The sequence below is a fragment of the Haliaeetus albicilla genome, chromosome 22 (genome assembly GCF_947461875.1).
Source record: "Haliaeetus albicilla chromosome 22, bHalAlb1.1, whole genome shotgun sequence".
NCBI classification, from domain to species: domain Eukaryota; kingdom Metazoa; phylum Chordata; class Aves; order Accipitriformes; family Accipitridae; genus Haliaeetus; species Haliaeetus albicilla.
The window spans coordinates 16,845,188-16,862,815 of NC_091504.1; the positions used below are offsets into that span (position 1 = coordinate 16,845,188).

At 42.5% G+C, this 17,628-nt stretch overlaps 1 protein-coding gene across 5 annotated transcripts; it reads right to left on the reverse strand.

Annotated features, from left to right (window-relative positions):
• Position 1: 1 nt before the first annotated feature.
• TMC7 (transmembrane channel like 7) lies at positions 2-17,256 on the reverse strand. 5 transcript variants are annotated; one of them, XM_069810052.1, is made up of 16 exons: positions 16,866-17,256; positions 16,365-16,611; positions 13,592-13,740; positions 13,075-13,242; positions 12,807-12,892; positions 12,127-12,272; positions 11,355-11,502; positions 9,601-9,771; positions 7,990-8,147; positions 6,947-7,064; positions 6,297-6,394; positions 5,792-5,975; positions 4,244-4,374; positions 3,816-3,971; positions 2,284-2,362; positions 2-1,209 (listed from the first exon to the last, which is right to left on the reverse strand). In XM_069810052.1, the coding sequence occupies exons 1-16, from the start codon at positions 17,239-17,241 to the stop codon at positions 1,150-1,152; spliced, it is 2,475 nt and encodes an 824-aa protein (XP_069666153.1). In that variant the 5' UTR covers positions 17,242-17,256; the 3' UTR covers positions 2-1,149. The 5 variants fall into 5 exon arrangements, 4 of the variants coding, with proteins under 4 accessions (XP_069666153.1, XP_069666154.1, XP_069666155.1 ...); XM_069810053.1 differs by lacking the exon at positions 9,601-9,771; XM_069810054.1 differs by lacking the exon at positions 16,365-16,611 and having other exon boundaries at positions 16,866-17,008.
• Between the last annotated feature and the right edge of the window lie 372 nt (positions 17,257-17,628).

A 17,628-nucleotide genomic window follows, 5' to 3' on the forward strand; every position in this document is an offset into this window, starting at 1 on the left:
ATCTAAAAAAAGAGTAGTATCATTTATTGAATGTTAATTTCTTTAAAATGAAGGCAGAAAACATTCCGAAACACGATGTAAAAAGAATAGCCTCACATACTAGCTAGCGGTGTGCTACTGGCACATTTCAAGTAATACAGTTCTGCACAGAAAATCCTTAAGAACGATCTTTAACTAAAGGAAACAGCAGTTTACTGAGAAATACTGTTCCCTCCAAGACACACAGCTCCATCATTTAATTTAAGCGAGAACAAACGTGAATTTAAATGGTACTGACACATAAGTTTCTGGATGCTGCGTTTCCAAACTATAACTAAACTCTCTAACGTTCACATTTTAGAACAAAGAGAACAGTAGTCAAGACGTTTGTACAAGAATAAAACACAAGTAATAATGCCTTAACACATTTAAATTAAAAAAATGAAATAAAAAAAAAGCTACTCCACAGCAGTGAGGCTGGTACCCGAGCAATGGCTTTCCCTGTGACAGACGTGCACCGCCCGGTGACCCGACTGGTGGTCTCTTCCTATATCTCAGGGTTTATTCACAGCTCTTTTATCAGCTTGTTTTCTCTGAACCATGTTGCAAAGTTATCCAGTGTTCAACTGCACTCGCTATTTCAGAGCAAAGTAAGTATCAAAATCTCTTCTCTGAAAATATTTAGAAAACCGATTTCAAACCCATGCCATGTTTTCTTCTCCTGTGCACTATTTCAAAATACTGACATACATCTCTGGTTTTAAGAGAGAAGTGAGTTGGAAACATGTAAAACCACACTTCCCCCCCCCCCCCCCGATTTTTAAAGCATAATTTGTAAAAACAGTACAAAGTTATTAAACAGAATTTCAGTTCTGACCCCATTTTACCAAAACCCCTGAAAAAATAGGGACTTAAACCCCAACAACCCTGAAATTGTAGCAGCAACAAAGTGTCCTACTATACAATTTTCTGGACAGGTCTAACACAATATAAATTAACTAAATTTCCAGTCTTGGAAACTTCCAAGGCCCACTAGCATAATCAAGACTAAGACTGCAGTGCCAGGGTGCCAGTCAGCTGCTCGTTTTTTAAGTGCTGCAGATGCTTCTACTCTTATCTAGTGGTTCTGGGAATTTCAGGAAGTCAAGTTCTTCTGGCTTTTAGTGTTTTTCAAGGACGGCTCTGAGCTTCTGTTATCTTTCTGATTAAGAACTGTTTGTCACGACTCTCCTGGAAAGACAGGATAAAAAGTAAGCTCTAGATGAACAGAAGTAGTACAAGTTATTTATGAAAAGCTCGTTTCTTTATTAGAAATAAATAGGTGCACTCACCACATTGTACTCTAATTAGTGGCTCCCAGCATACCCTCAACTGCCTGAACAATTTTAAGTTCCCAATAGTCTTGAATTCATTTATCTCATGTTAGGTCACATATTAACAGTTCTGCATTGAGCCTAGTAAAAACATCTCATACACCTAAAAACTTAAAACCATACTTCCAAAGAAGCCTAACAACAGTGAACAAACAAAAATAAAAAGCATGCAAGGATTTTCAGAATTCCTAACTGATTTGGGAACCCTTGAAAAAGCAGTAAGGCTTTTGCTCTTAAATTCCTTACTCTTCAAAAATCTTTCCCTAGCACAGTGTTTTTCTAAGGACAGGTTGTTAAATGCCATATCTAAAAGAAGCACATACCAAGAAATGGGCTACTTCCTAAGAAAGTGAGAAGTCTTACTATTGAGGCTAGGTTCTGACTAGAGCAGAGTTTGACAGACCACAGCGCGTGAAGGCTGTCAAACATGGCAGCAGCTTTTGATGACCACAAAGACCTGTGCTCAGGAATAAGACCAGACATGATGCAGCAGAAACATAGGCCTGGAGGGAAGAGTAGGGAGTTGGGTGCCTGTTTGTGAGAGTGGAGAAGGAAATAGAGGTGGGGGTTCTGTAAGATGGTGGAGGGGACAGGAAGCACAAGATTCAGGTTCTTGTTTAGCAGAAAAAGACCCATGCAGATGGGTGGAGTTAAGCAAGACAACAGATGACCAGGGACACCGCTTCTCAGAGGCCTATCTCATATAACCAGACCTTGCTGCAGTTGCAGCTGATACCCAGGAAAACCAACCAGACTGAGAAATACTATAGTGCTTCAGTAATTTTTCCTGTGTAAACTCTAAAACATTCTTCACTGCCTGTGTAAACACCAAGTATCCAGAAGACTACAAAAACTGTTGTTCCTCTGCATGCCTGATTACTGACACAGCAATGAAAACTTTAGGGGTAGAGACAAGTGGGTCAAATCTTACCATAACCAGTTGTTCCCTCAGCTGCTCAACCACTCGTTTGTGTGCTCCAGCCAAGGCAATAAAATAGAACATAATGAGGCTGCGAACAACAACCCGACATTATATGTTAACAGCATGCAAAACAGAATTAGTCAGAAAAAGGCTGTTATGGGCTAGAGGAATTGGTGGTTTGTGCATTTGCTTCAGATAAGAAGCTGCTGGAGGAAAAAAAAAATTTAAAAAAATCAATATACAGCTGGGGTAGATTGGGCATAGCTCTGCTCAAAAGCACCTGCTGAGATATTTGCGCTGTCAGCAGGCAGGGACAGAGTGCTAGGAGATGTAGAGGCATGGCCACTTTCAGATGTTACAGGTTGTGTTCTGACAGCTCTCTCTAGACTGTCAGTTCCTGCCCCGCTCTAAGCGTATGTATGGGGGGGTTGCTCTGCGGAAATTAAGTTTAATGAGGTTTCACTGGAGTAACTCTTTGCTCCCATTGGGGTTTCTAACTATGGTAAGCAGCCACAGATCAGTATTGCAGCCATTCCTTCTAGCACATATTCCAGCTGTAATCTGTAACCCAAATTATCCACAGTGCATTAAATTATTACGAGCAGTACCAAGAACTAGAATAGCAAAAAATGCCTATATAAATCATGTATTTTCTTTTCCAAATAATAAGCAGGAGGGTAGCAGTGGAAGTCAACCTCCACCTCTTACACAGGCTTTATGATAAAGTAAAAAAAAGAAAAAAAAAATCCCAAACCAAAAAAGAGGACTTGATATTTCCTGTGTACGCAGTAACAGGTTCCGTTCAGGAGAACAGATAAACATGTGTTATGGAACAAAAGGCTGGGTGGAGTCTGAAATAAACTGCATGGTTTCTCAAGTGTAGACGTTGTAGAAAGTATCAGGTAACAAGGCTGCAAGATCTGAAAACAGTTGGATTAAACTGAAATGCAAAAAATTCCATTTTAACCTAAGAAAAAAAGATTTTTACTGCAAGAGTGACCAAACCCTGTAACAGGTTGTCCAGAGAGGTTGTGGAGTCTCCACCTTTGGAGATACTCAAAACCTAACTGGACACAGTTCCCGAACACCTGCCCTACTTGACTCTGTTTTGAATAGGGGTGTTGGATTATATGATCTCTACAGCTGACCTCCAACCTTAAAAATTCTATGATCCTATACTGAATTTTATTTTACAGTATGACTGTTTTGGGGGTTTTGTTGTTGGGATTTTTTTTTTTTTTAAACCAAGGTTTGCAGATACAATTTGTGATCACAGGGCTAACAATACTAATTTGCAGAATGATTCGCAGTTAACACTTGAAAAAGGCAAGTGTGGGATAAGGGACATGCAAGAGGAGCTGCAATAAAGCTAATGAGTGTGAACACATGGGCAAAGACATAAGAGCTGAGGATTCGTACGGGCTTTGATGCTTTTGACTGCAGATGGAAAATCTGGTCTTATAGTTGTTTGGTATCAGTTCAGTAAGGAAGGAAATGAACCATGCAGTTGCATGACTGAATCAGGTCTCCACAGTACTCACCAAGTGACCATAAAAAAAGGCACTGCAAAGGCTTCTGATGCTATGCCATGAAGGACCTTCTGCAGACCTGTTGGAAATCCAAGTATTGTATCTGGAACAACTGCCCATGAAGTGTTAAAGCTCCTGAATGGACCACATGCCTTGGAGGAGGGGATACTGTCAAAGAAGCAGAACAGAAAGGAGATGCTACCCCAAAATGTAACGATTAAATAATCCAACACGAGCCCAGCACCATTTTGCCAGTGGGGTAAAAGTGTCCTTTGTCTTTAAAACTGTAATTTTTGTTTATATGAACTAAGTTATAATTTGATTTATTATACACCATATATTTTATTCCAATTTATCATTCCAAACTTGTGTGCCTGTTTTTAGGGAACTGACAACCTTAGAACAAATGTGAACTTCACAGAAGTTAAATTGTCACTTACTGTGCTATGCTGATTCCCAAAGGAATAAAAGCCAAGACAAGCCCAATCAACAGCACCACCAAGAAGAAAAAATTGGAACTTGATGCTCTGACAGGCCTAGCCGCAGGTTTACATGTGTGTATCAAACTGATCTGAAGAGGGAAAACGAGCAAAACTGTTACCAGTAGATCTACATACATACATCCAGGTATACCTTCCCCACCAACTGAATTTTCAGCTGAACATTCTCAAATATGCTGCCAGCTATCATGTAACCATCCTTCCTTTGATGTACATGGACTGAAAATGGCCAAGAACACTTTACATTCTGGTGTAAGTCAATGTCTCCTAGTTTGAGTAAGAATTTGATCCAGAAGGCCTGTCATGGTTTAACCCCAGCCAGCAACTAAGCACCACACAGCCGCTCACTCACTTTCCCTCCACCCAGTGGGATGGGGGAAGACAAGTAGAAGGAAAAAGGTGAAACTCATAGGTTGAGATAAGAAGAGTTTAATAGGACAAAAAGGAAGAAACTAATAATGATAATAATAACAATAATAATAAAATAACAGTAATAATAAAAGGATTGAAATATACAAAACAAACGATGCACAATGCAATTGCTCACCACTCACTGACCGATGCCCAGTTAGTTCCTGAGCAGCAATCCCTACCCAGGCCAACTCCCCTGTTTATATAGTGGGTATGACATCACATGGTATGGAATACCACTTTGGCCACTTTGGGTCAGCTGTCCTGGCTGTGTCCCCTCCCAACTTCTTGTGCCCCTCCAGCCTTCTTGCTGGTGGGACATGAGAAGCTGAAAAATCCTTGACTTAGTCTAAACACTACTTAGCAACAACTGAAAACATCAGTGTGTTACCAACATTCTTCTCATACTAAATCCAAAACATAACACTATGCCAGCTACTAGGAAGAAAATTAACTCTATCCCAGCCGAAACCAGGACAGGACCTCATACACTTGCACAGAGTCAACTGACATAGTCATTTGGTGTATGATCCCTGGCACAGCCTTTAGCTTTGTTCTGCCACATCTTCACTGGATACATCCCCTCTTCTAAGAGCTGAAGTTTCAGTTAGAATTTGACGCATCGAAGGAGCTGTGTGGTTACAGAGCAAAGCTTCTGGTATGCAGAAATCACACCCTGAACATCAAACCCAGCTTGGATTTTCCATTCTGCTTCCAAATTTTTAGCAGCTTGGCAGAATTTTGTCCAAGTTCTAAGCTGTGTTGTTAGTAAATAGATTATTGCAGAAAAGTGTTCTAAACTAGTTTTATTACATAAAAAGATTTTATTTAAAAAAACCCAAATAATTGAACACGTAGTTATTAAAATGTTGGTTTGCTTGATTTCAAAGCAAAATTCTACCTTCTCTTAAAAGCAAAAAACCTACAGAAAATGGAATACCATTACCTCATTTCCAGTACACTTCAACCTTGGGTGTTTTTAGGGTTTTTTTTGTTTATTTTAAATCAACTGCATACCTGTATCACAAAAAACAGCGATGTGCTCAATTTTGTTTGTTTACCACATGCCTTTGTTACCTTTTTAATGTAAAAGATGATGAAATATTTTATAGTTGCTATTGCAGGGAGGAGTGGTGAAAAGAAGGTTCCGATCCAGCAGATAGTCTGCCCGTAAACAATTTCCAGGACATTGTCAGGAATTCCAAATTCCTGCAATCCACACCACTGAACTGGTTTGCAAGAGCAATGAGTAACTAAGAACCTAAAACCAAAGAATAGCATTAGTTCTAAATTGAAGTTATAGAGCTTAGCTTAATTCTAACACATTTGGAACACAAAGATATTTAGCATTTAGGCATTAGACAACATAACAGAAAAATGTCGGAAGAAAAAAAAGACTCAGATATCAAAACCTATACAGCCACCTGAATAGCAAACAAGTGCTCAAACCACCAGAAATATGTTTATGTTTTATTTTAAAACTGGTAATCTGGTTAGAAATAGGGGGAATTAATAACAGAAAAAAGAAAACGTGTTTCATATGTCATTTGCAAAAGTATGCTCAAAAGGCAGAGATACTTACTTTCTAGGAAAGTCCACAAACAGAGTCACAGCAAGAATTATAATAAAATCAAATATCATCAGTTTATACATTTCTTGCCCAACTGCAGATTCCCAGCACTATAAAAACAAGTCAGGAAAAATAAGATTAGGAGTCTAAATAACAAGTAAAAAAATCAATCTGTCAATCACTAAAGCAACAAACGTCTCAGTTAACACCATAAAGTCCAAACTGGATTAACTCCCATTTCTAAAATATTTAAGTGTTTCAGAGCTTCCATGCCAAGCTTTTTGTTTGTTTTGCTGGGTTTTGTTTGGGTAGGTTTGTTGGTGGGGTTTTTTTGATGAAAGACCACTTGTCTTATTGGAGCAAGAGGCAGTAACACAGCTGTCTCCAAAGCAGACCTTCCTCAAACAATTCTCGTGGTAGTGAGAAAGTCTGTGCTAAACAATAATCTGCTACTGGACTAATTCTAATCAGAGTTTTAGACAAACAAAAGATATACGTAAGAACTGTACTGGTTTGCACTGAGCAGTAAGAATCAGCACCAGGTATAACATGAATGGCAACCCCAGGTCTGATTCTGAATACCTCTAGACAAGCAAATCTCATGGAAAACAATTCTCTGTTCACAAGTTCAGATGATTAAAGACCAAGATATATCTGCTTACAGGATAGAGTTCGTAATTGTATCCACAGGCCTTACACTCATCAGTGGCACAGTAGGAGATCTGACTCCACAGCGAGAACAAGAGAACACCGATATTAGCCAAGCGCACGAAGACACACCTGGAAGAAAGGCAAAACCCAATTCCAAACTTGCCAAAAAAAGAGCCATTCTAACACCTGGCTCAACTTGTACAGGAGTCCAAGGAAGGCTTGAAATGCAAAAGGGTTGTACACCTTTAATGGAATGGCCAGCTAGATAATAAACACATTTCTTTCCTTAGTAGTAAGTTAAATTGCTTTTCACCTTCCCTGCTTTAGGCTACAGTCCCTTATTCCTTTTCTCGGTATTGTTCCTAGATCAGTCATTTCAGTTGCAGATCTTGATGCTGCAATGGGCTGCGATTCTCTCAAGTACAATTTGAGAGTCCAGGTGAGAACTCTGTGTGCAGCATTTCCTTCTCACATGGCTTCAGACCTTCAGAGGCACTTGGCCAAATTGGAAATACAAAGCACAGGGGCTTGACAAAGTTCAGATGCTTCAGCCCAGATCTTACTGCCTTAAGCTGCCAAATGTTAGTTCTTCATGCTCTCACACTTAAGTATCTTTTATCCCAAAACTTTTAACTTCGGCCTTGAGCAAAGCCACGCTTCAGTCACTGCTGTACACACACATTTACTCATTCAAGGAACTGCTGCACACAAAACGGTTTGAATCCACAGCTCTGCAGCCACAGTTCTCTGCCAACTATTTATTCAGGTTGTTGAAGATGTCCAGATCACACAGCTAAATGGGACTGAGAGAAAAACTTGGACACTGAAACAACTGCACTGTACTGTCATCAAAACAGGAGACTGTTTCCAGATTTAAAATTAAAGCTTCCAACTAAAATGTAAGTTAAACAATGCCTGCTTGGCTTCCAGTGCCCAGGCCCTCCAGTGCAGAGTCCAACCTCTCTGCTTCTTGATATTTCAATGTTTACAATACTTATAACTTACCAAGAACATGTTGTTGAAATATCCAAGGCCACAATAAAAATGTCTTTACCTCATGAGCGTCAGCCTGATTTCAAAGGCTGGTGAATAATCTTCAAATCTGATCAGAAATGAGAAGATCTGAGGAGCAATGAAGTTGGCCAATGTGATCACCATGGAAGGCAAATACTGCAGTAAGAGATTAACCTGGAAGTTTGTATTGCTGATGTCCTGTACAAGAAGAGATGAGAGAAAGATAATACTCAGAGAAACACACCTTCCTGACATTGTGCTCTCTCCAGCTACCCACCAGCCTCTTTATCCAGGATTCAGGTAGCATCTTTTACTCTGTCTTCATCCTCCACCTATATTTGGAACTACAAGCCAGACCACTGCTATCTATCTCTGCAGTTTGCTGCTACACACTCTTGCTTTCTCCTACTTCCTTCACCAGTAACTCCCTCCACCTCCAGGTATGAGTATTTTTGCACTTTCCCAAAGCTTCTGTTTGAAAAGGCTCATCTCACCAAGGCTTGCATGTGACTATGTTGTCTATCCCAGCACTAAGGCTACCAGCTTTTACACTTACGTCAAAGTTCAGACACTTTTCAGGTTATTTGCACTGGCACCAAACAGCCCCCCTGACTTTCCTACCATCTTAACAAGCTCCTCTACCTACTTGTTTAGGCAAGTTCAAGATATCAACCCTTGTAAATAAAGCCCACAGTAAATGAAGCTGGTTTTTGAGTTGTTCAGTGTTGTGCTATCCTTTCTCTGCCCTCAGACAATACCTCTGACACAAACACTTCTTTAGTCCCCATTTCTTGCTTCTGTCTCTGCAATCCTGGCAGTTTACAGAAGTTAAGAGTTAGGTCCACCACGAGCACAACTTTTCCCCTACACAGCCAGTGCCCATCACATCACCAATGAACAGACAGGAGAGAAAAAAATGCTGTCCCCATTCATGTCAGGCTAATTCAACCCTGTGGTCCTACAGAGAAGTCAATTACTGTTGCAAAACTGTTGAAACTATTGTCTGCTCCTGTTGTTCTGCTTCTGAACTGCTCTTCCCATCTGCTTGTCCTGCCAGGGGTTAAGAACCCCACCTAACCTGATTCTTTCCACTACTGATGCAAGAACCTTTTCTTCTGCAAAGCGCTCTGTTCGAAGCCTTCCTGTTTCCCCACACAGCTGTAACTCAAGCCACAATACAGATCATAATCTTTACTCTCCCCTTCCCTTGCTGTTCATTTTTGCAGTTGAGCAGTGAACCAGATCAAGAAACTGATCACGATAAAGCTTGTTTTAACCAGATCAGTTCTCTCAGCCAGTTCACTGCCCAGACACACAAGCACTTGTACTAGCAGATCACAGTGAGGTGAGAACAGTTACATAGGAAGGAAAATGAGGGCTGCTTTTCTTGTCAGCTGCATTAGCTCCAAGGCACAAGACACAGAAGCCTCAGCATCAAAGGAAGACATCACTGGGGTTTTTTTGCACATGGTTCTTGATCTTTCTCACTCTCTCCTACCAAAAAAAAAAAAATCTAAGTCTGTAGAAAGCATTTTCAGATCCCTTACATGAAAGGTGCTATATTAGGATACTTGACTCTTTCACAATAGTTCCTCTTGCTGTAATCACCAGCCCCGACTGAATCTGTTCTAATGTCATGCCTGATACTTACATTGGAGTTTTCTTGAGAGAAGACAGTTGCTCTATAAATAGAGTAAAAACATCCTGATAAAACTGCAAAGACGATTATATTTATAAGTATTCTCAGAGAGTAGATGCGTAGCTTTTCTTTCATTGTCCTGTCAGCTATTTTTTGCTTCAGTCTTTCTTCCTCCAAGTCTGTCTACAAACAATAGAAAAAGGATGTGTAGTTTTCTGGTGCAGCATACAGCGTGTCTTCTACCTCTGGGACATGCAAATCCGTAGCCTCTTCTAGGAAGGTCACCCCACAGCCTGCCCAAGCACACCGAACTGAGAGTGCCTTTTCATTGACACAAACAGGTCCATGCAGGAGTGGAAGCCCCAGTGTGCTCAGTCTCCTCAGGCCGAGGGCCCTGTAGCCAAAGACAAGTGTCTCGTAATCCTCTTATCTCTACTATATCAGTAACATATCTCCTTGAGGACAGAAAGACAACTTGCTTGTTTATCGTGAGTGACTGATCTCAGCTTGGTACTAAACTCTGAAATCAGTTAAATCAGCCTACTCATCTCTTTACTTCTGCAGGTAAGTAACCAGTCCTCACCACTATGGCTCGAACCTCCTTCTCCTACTCTTTGTGAAGGAAAATTGGGGGATGGCACAGAGAAAGAAGCAGAGTCTTGAGCACCTTGTCATGTAAACTTGATATATTTCACCTTAGCTGATGTGAAAATCACAGAAGTATCACCTGTGAAGGCAATTTAACCTGGGCAAACCCACAGATTACCCAGGTATTTTCTGGGGACTTATTTCCTGATAAAACTGCAATGACAATTATATTTATAAATATTCTTAGAGAGTAGATGTGTAGCTTTTCTTTCATTGTCCTGTCAGCTATTTTTCACTTCAGTCTTTCTTTCAAACAGTAATATTAAGGAGCAAGTTCTTCTAAGGTGTGAGTTCTAAAGGCAGAAGTGTGGTAAGTGAAGGAGGCTCTGGTTATATGATGAAAAGATGACTGTGAACTTTACTACAGCAGAAAGCAACTCACTGTAATTTATGAAATCCATAATTACTGCTTTGTGGTTTGAAGTGGAAGTATCTTTTCAAAGGTAGTTGTTTCACTACACAAATCTCTGCTTCCAGTGTACAGAGAGCAAAAGAAAGTACTGGTTTCACCAGAAAAGCCTTACAGACTCTCTTTTCAGAGAGCTTTATGGTTTGGGAAATCTATTGGCTGCATCAGCATTTTGTATGTGCATGTGTGTCAAAGACACCTAGTGAAAAACTTTCAGTATTTATCCTGAATTAATTAATCCTGAATGAATATCTTACTGCAACAGTGCTCTCAACTTGTATGAGGCATACCATCTGAATTTTATTCACATTGGAGACTTATAACCCAGTACACCCAAACTGATTCCTGACAGTCCAAGAGTCTTGCCCAAAGCTGGGATAGCTTTTCCTGTTGGATTATGTAGAAACTAACACAGGAAGCAGGACCCGAGTGTGAGGAAGAGGCACATAAGATAAGCAGCTAACAGGTTGGCTTCAGTCCCCAGCGGACGGGGGAAGGGCTGTCATCCTCACTGCCAATCCTTCTCACGTTGCGCCACAATTCTAGCTACCTAAAAAGTATGCAAGAGGATGTGGGTAGCCCTGCCCCCACTATAAACTACTTCAATCCTTCTTATCCTTATTCCATTATCTGCAAAATTATACACCTCTCCTCCTTAGCCATCTAAGTTATATGAAACCATAATCATAGAAAAACGAAAGTTACTCACTTGGAGCTCATATTGCAAGCTGCGATGTTTTAGCCGTGCTGCATTTGGATCTGTGATGCAGAAGTCCCAGCCTGCAAAGACTTTGTTACAGTAACTCTGAAACTGGTCTTCATCACGCACCAAGTTCTGCTTAAATCCTTCCACAGACCTAGAGAAAAATGCAACTTCACTTCATTCATGAAAAGACATATTTTATCCACAGGAAAAGAAACAAAAAGCACACCTGATTCATCAAAGACTAAATGACACCCTCTCCCCACCCCCATCCCTCCCAAGCAAACAGCCACATTTGCTTTATATCAGCAAGTCTCTGGGAAGCTTTCAGTGTCAGGTTCTGCAGTGACCAAAGTCAGCTGAAGCCGTGGTTGACACAGGTTACTTCCCTCCACACTTAGCCACAGTCATACTTTCTCACCTCATCCAGTGCTTCTCTGACACTGCAAAGAGCTAGTAGCTCAGGAAATTGAGATGGCAGAAGAAAAAAACAACAAACAGAAAACCAAAAGAAAATCCTCCAACAACTACCATACAGTTGAGGGTCTTTTATTTATATGTATGCATACATATGAAAAACTAACACTTCAAATTTATTTATTTTGCTGGCTCAGTTTCCCAAAGACAGACAAAGGCTACTGTGGCACTGCATCCTCAAGCAAAAGCTTCTCCATTTCCATCTAAACCAGTTCTAGAATGCAGCATGTTCCCTACAAGCAAGAATACAATGTAAACTATGCAATAGGTAGCAGTAAATAAAGTATATCAACTTGTTTACCCTTTTATTATCCAGAGGAGACTTAATCCAAGGTAGGCAAATGTAGCTAGCAGATATGCTAGTGGCAAGTTGTACCTCAGGATATTGAGCTGTGCAGTATCTATTGTGTAATAGCCATAAAACAAACTTGTCTCTTTAAGGAACCCCTGTGAAAACATTAAGTTTAAATGGAATTTGTAACAGTAGCACCAACTGCCCTGGTAAATCCAACCTGATATTAAGCAATCATTTTCTAAATTTAGAATTACTATTGGGGCCCCCAGCAAGCTACAACAGTCCATAGCTTCTAAATACTGACATTGCCTCTACCAAACTGTAATGCAGACACTACATGCTTAAAATCCCTCTACCAATCAAAGAGCTCTATGACAAGGACACTGAGACCCTACACAGAGAGCACAATAGGCAGCGTGCTCCAGAATATGTAACGTTTAGCAGCTGGGGAGGGGAGGTGCAGGCTGCACCATGTGGCCAACCAGGCCCTGTGGACACTCACTGCAAGTCAGTTTGAAAACTCCCCTTCCCGCAGATAAAGGATAAAGGCTAATTTTACTCCAGTGATGCATATGTCTTATCATTTTTCAAAATTCTCAAAGCTTCATTCGCCAAGCAAAATGTTTTCACATTTTACATGTTAAGTGAGACACAGAAACTTAATAAAAAGAATTCTAATTACTTACAGTGCCACTGAACAAATCTTGGAGGTAAGTATAGAAGTAAACAAGTCCCTTATTATCACTAGGTTTATAAACTGTGCAGTGAGGCTCTGTCAAAAGAAAGGCAGGAAAAGTCACTCAAATGATAATGCCCATTAAACAGCAAGATCAAGTTAATTCAAACATGGCAAGTTCTTATAAAAAAGCATCTCTTTGTCCTGGGAGGTGGAGGAGAAGCTGACGGAAGGGGGGAATCTTATAAACAGCAGCAGTACATACAGAAGTTGTTTACCTATGTTCTTTGGAGGAATTTTAGCAAAGCTACTGTTGAATAGTCCATATTTAGAAATGATGCTGGGAAGGGTAACAACACTGAACATCAGGATAAAAATTATAAAATTCAGCAGGACCAGAAAACGCAGGAAGGAGAAGTAGGACTGGATTCCAGCGCCAAATTTCCCTGGGAATGAAAGAAACACGTGCCAATAATTAAGACGACAAAATCACTGAAAATACAGAATGAGCAGATTATCATTTCAGCTACATTGAGTTAACTGATGAAACATTACTAAAGCTAGTTTTAAGTACTGCAGGCTTTTAGCAATATAACAGAAATGGAAATGTGACTTTTTAATAATTTTCTCTAATATATTTCCTTCTACCCCATCATGGATTCTACATCAGCAATAAGGGAAACAGGTAACTTCTTAAACACGTACAGTTATATCTGAAACTATGCTCACACATGTAAAACTACCAATAATAGAAGCAATTTTAAAGAGGAGAAATCGACATCAGACAATAAATACCTTCTATGCTGTGAATATCATGTCGCCAAAGCTCCAGATAAGACAACAACTCCTTGACTTCATTGAGAACTTTTTTCAATGATTTACTGCTAGTTCTTTTCCACTGCTTCCACTCAGATAAATATTTTATATCAGCCTGCTGACAGTCCCTAAGAATCAAGAAATACAGTTACTGAGCACAAGAAATACCTTCTCACTACATGTAACAGGGCCTAACACAATGGAGCCTGCTTGCAGCCTTTGGAGGGATAGTACAGTGCTAAAAGTTGGAGTAACACACACTAGCTGTCCCTATCTGTTCCTCCTGGTAACTGTGACATCAAGTTAATTCAAATATACTAAGTCCTCTCACAGAAAACACTTGCGTCTCTTGGAGAAAAAAAAAAAATCCATTGACAATAGCACAACACAGGAGAAAATATGTAGCTGAACTTCCCGGTAGGATCTCGGGGAAGTTGCCATTAATTATTTTGTATTTACAAATGGCTGGAAAAGGAAGAGAAGATTCTTTCCTCAAAACTTCTTACCAGAGCATATTCACCAAGAGGCTCTTAAAAAATTTCTCTAAAATGCTTAGCTTTCTTCTTTTAATGTTATAAATGCATCTGTTCAAAATAGAATATTCTTTTTTTGTAGAAAACTCACAGATCTCAAAATCAGAATGAAATGTCAAAATAAATTGGGGGGAAAAAAGTAAAAAAAAAATAGAGAGCTATAAAGAGGCTTAAATATTTCATTTGGATTTTATAATTCTAACTTTTATATCATTTTCCAGTACATAACAGAAAACAAATGTTATTAAAATTATTCATTTTTAATTATTCAGTTTTTATAGTATTTTGAAAAAGTTGCTGGAAAGTGCCAACTCAATGTATTTGAGAAAGTATTTCTTTGCCAACATGTGTGGGGGTGTAAGCTGCAAACAAACACTGAGGATGTGCCACAAACTGTCTATAATTTTTAATCACTTCTCACAGATTTTCATGCAATATGCATACATTCGCATTTTAAAAATTGCTGCACGGTCAGCAACAGCATCAAGGAGAATTCTGAGTAGCTCAGAGTTTGCATTTTATTTTTTCATTTAAGAAACTTTAAAAACAGAAAAACATCCCAGAAACATAGCTTGAAGATTGACTTGTATGCAGCAAATGCTGTTCCAGCCTCTGATGCCACTGAAGAAGGGCAGCAGTTAAGCACCCACTGTGCTAGAGTAGAAGACAAAGGTTTCAATTCTAAAAGACTTTGTACGCAACCCTACTTCAGCGCGTGACTCACTGCCACACCATGCCACTGCACTGTGTGCTGTATGTTGACAAAGTCTCCATATTCTTCTGATCTGAAAGTAAAATTAGTGCTTTGGCAAGAAACCAAATTAAACCCTATATGCAACAATCAAACAGGCAGCAGATGACCTCATCTTTATGTGCAAATACAGCTACTCTCAAAAGATTTCATTTCGTGGAAACTACAGGCTACAGCATGTAGTGTTTTAGACAGTTTGGAGAACTATCTGGCCCATGTTTGGTTTGCATTTTAAATAGAGGCGTGGGCTGCATATTCATCTGTGTTACAGAAGTTGAGTGTTCAGCTTTCAGGACATTTGTATCAAGCATTTTGTGTTGACAGCTGCTGCACAATGTGCACAGCTTACTGATCCATATAAGTGCCAAGAAGCCCCACCAGAATCTCTCAGCGCCAAAACGTGTAAACAAGCTTGGGACATCCCAACTCCATTCCTAACACACACCACTGCCACAGGACTGCAGTTCTTTTTTCTTGAAGAACTGAGCTTTAGATATCCAATTTCAAATAAAAATTCAATGTATTGAGCACTTTACCATGACCTAGATCTTCTGCTATTCTTTGTGTAAAGGCTGTAGGGTTAAAACTTAACTCCAGGGTCAGGCTGTAAGCTACTCTTGCAAGTAACTCTTATTCCCTGTGGAGCACCAGACATTAATTGTACTTTCACCTCTCTCCTGGTTCATAACCACAACTACAAAGCTGCACTTTAAATCAGGTACTGTTTCCTGACAACATAAAAACACATACTGTATCTTCTCTTCTCCAAGGAACTTTCAGCCTAGCAGTAAGACACGAGACAACAAGCAGAGAAATACAGGCAGGACAAAGCATGCTCTTTGCAATCCACTCCCTCCCTGCTGGGGGTTACCACCAGAGGGGCAGGAACTGCCTACAGCTCACAGCAAAGAGCAATTTAAAAAGGGATACAGGAAAAAAAGGAAGAAATGGTCCTGGAAAGCTTTCCACCTGTATTAAGCCACACCAGAGAGAGCACCAATGTATTTTGCAAGAAACGCTGAGAACAGGGGCAAGAACAGCAGTACTCACATAGCAGAAGGGGGTTGCTGATGACAGATAACTCACAGTGATGCTCAAAAGCACAAAACCCCGAGGTGCAAAAAAAAAACAACCCAAAAAGCCAGCGAGAAACGCGTTTGGCTGCTGCAGGTAGTCCTCACTCATTTCTTCCAGTTCAACCTATTCCTCCCCCCAGTCAGCTACTCCCTCGCAGCCAGCCCAGCGCACCGGGTCACGCTCCTGCAGCTGGAGGTGCCACAGGGAGCCTGCCGCGCTTTGGCCCGAGTACCTGGGCAGCTTCTTGTCAAAACCGCATGCCACTGGGTGAAACAGATGCAATTCTGCTTCAGCCTTCCATCACACCTACGTTGCGTTTAGGACAAGTTCGGGGTTTTGTTGCTTTTTTTTTTTTTAGAAAAAAGGGAAAAAACAGCGTGTAAAGATTAACCTCCATCTCCTCTTCTCCGCCATACTCAAGGGGAGTTCTCTCGCAGGGCGAGCGGCCAGCTCGTCTCCCTCCTGCTCCGGCCCCCGGGCCTCCGCGGCGCGGAGCCCCGCGGAGCCCCGCGGGACCGTCCGCCGCTCCTGGGTGCCCCCGGCGGCGGCCCGCCGCCTCAGCGCCGACTGGTAGCTGGGCAGCTGCTGCAGGAAATCCACAGGTGCGGCGGAGCGCGTCTCCTCGGGGAGAAAGACCTCTGCGAGAGGGAAGAAGCACAGGGGCTGCGGCGCGGGGCTCGCCACAACGGGGCGCCCGGCCGGCAGCAGCGCGGCCGCCCCCCGGGACCCCGCCGCGCTGAGGCGAGGCGCGGCCGCCGCTCCCTCCCCCCCGCCACCTGCCGGAGCGGCGGGCGACCACCCACCCGCCCGCCGGTGGGGGCTCGCTCCCTCCCTGCCCCCCTCCCCGTCTGCGCCCCGCGGCGCTCGGTACCTGCCTCCCCCGCCCCCTTACCGCTGCCGCCGCTGCCCGGCCGCCATCCCGGCGGCTCCGCGGCGGCCCCCAGCCCGCTCATGTCCGCGCTGGGGAAGCCGCAGTCCCGCGCCGGCTGCTGCCGTTTCCGGGCGTTACGGAGCCGGCGGAGCCGTGGGGCGGCGGCCGCCGGCGGGGCGGGGGCGAGGCTCCCCGCTGGGGCCGCCCTCCCCGGGGCGCCTGGCCCGCAGGAGGCGCCCGCCGCCGGGCCGCGCTCGCCCCTCAGGGGCGCCCTGGCGGGGCGGGCGGCGTGTCCCGCCCCGCGGGAGCCGGTGTGAGGGGAGGGGAGGGGCTGAGGCGGGCCCTCCCGCAGCCGCGGCCCTGTCTTCGGTCCTGGCCCCCCTCCCTCACGTAGCATCGCTTTGCGCCCTCAAACTTGTGGGCCTAAAATAAGGGGTTCGCGTTCTGGGACATCGGAGCCTTTTTATTCCTCTCAGGGCCGGCTTTAAAAATACCGTGAAGAAGCACAGCGGGATGTGGAGGCTGCTGGCGGCCCACCGTCTCCGTTAGCGTGAGGCAGGGCTGGGGGGTGTTCTGACTGCCGGGCATCTCCCACCGACCTTTGGCTTAGAAACAGGTTTTGTTTCGACGTCTTCTGTTAATCTTAAATGTCCATGCTGGTGTTGGGTGCTGTAAAAACTTCTTGCAAACTCTGATGGTTGGTCAGCTCCCGTTAGGCCGCGGGCCCAAACCCCATAGCTTGTTCTGAGTGACCAGATCCAGTGACACGGGCTGCAGTGGAAAC

What these genes read in the sequence shown, in the direction of transcription:
- TMC7 (XM_069810052.1), bottom strand. Translation starts at nt 17,241, where the DNA reads ATGCTACGTGAGGGAGGGGGGCCAGGACCGAAGACAGGGCCGCGGCTG. An exon ending in GCGGAGAAGAGGAGATGGAG is followed by an intron (nt 13,741 to 16,364) that starts GTTAATCTTTAC and finishes CTTGATTCTTAG; the next exon opens with GGACTGTCAGCAGGCTGATA. An exon ending in TGAGGGAACAACTGGTTATG is followed by an intron (nt 1,210 to 2,283) that starts GTAAGATTTGAC and finishes CTGTCTTTCCAG; the next exon opens with GAGAGTCGTGACAAACAGTT.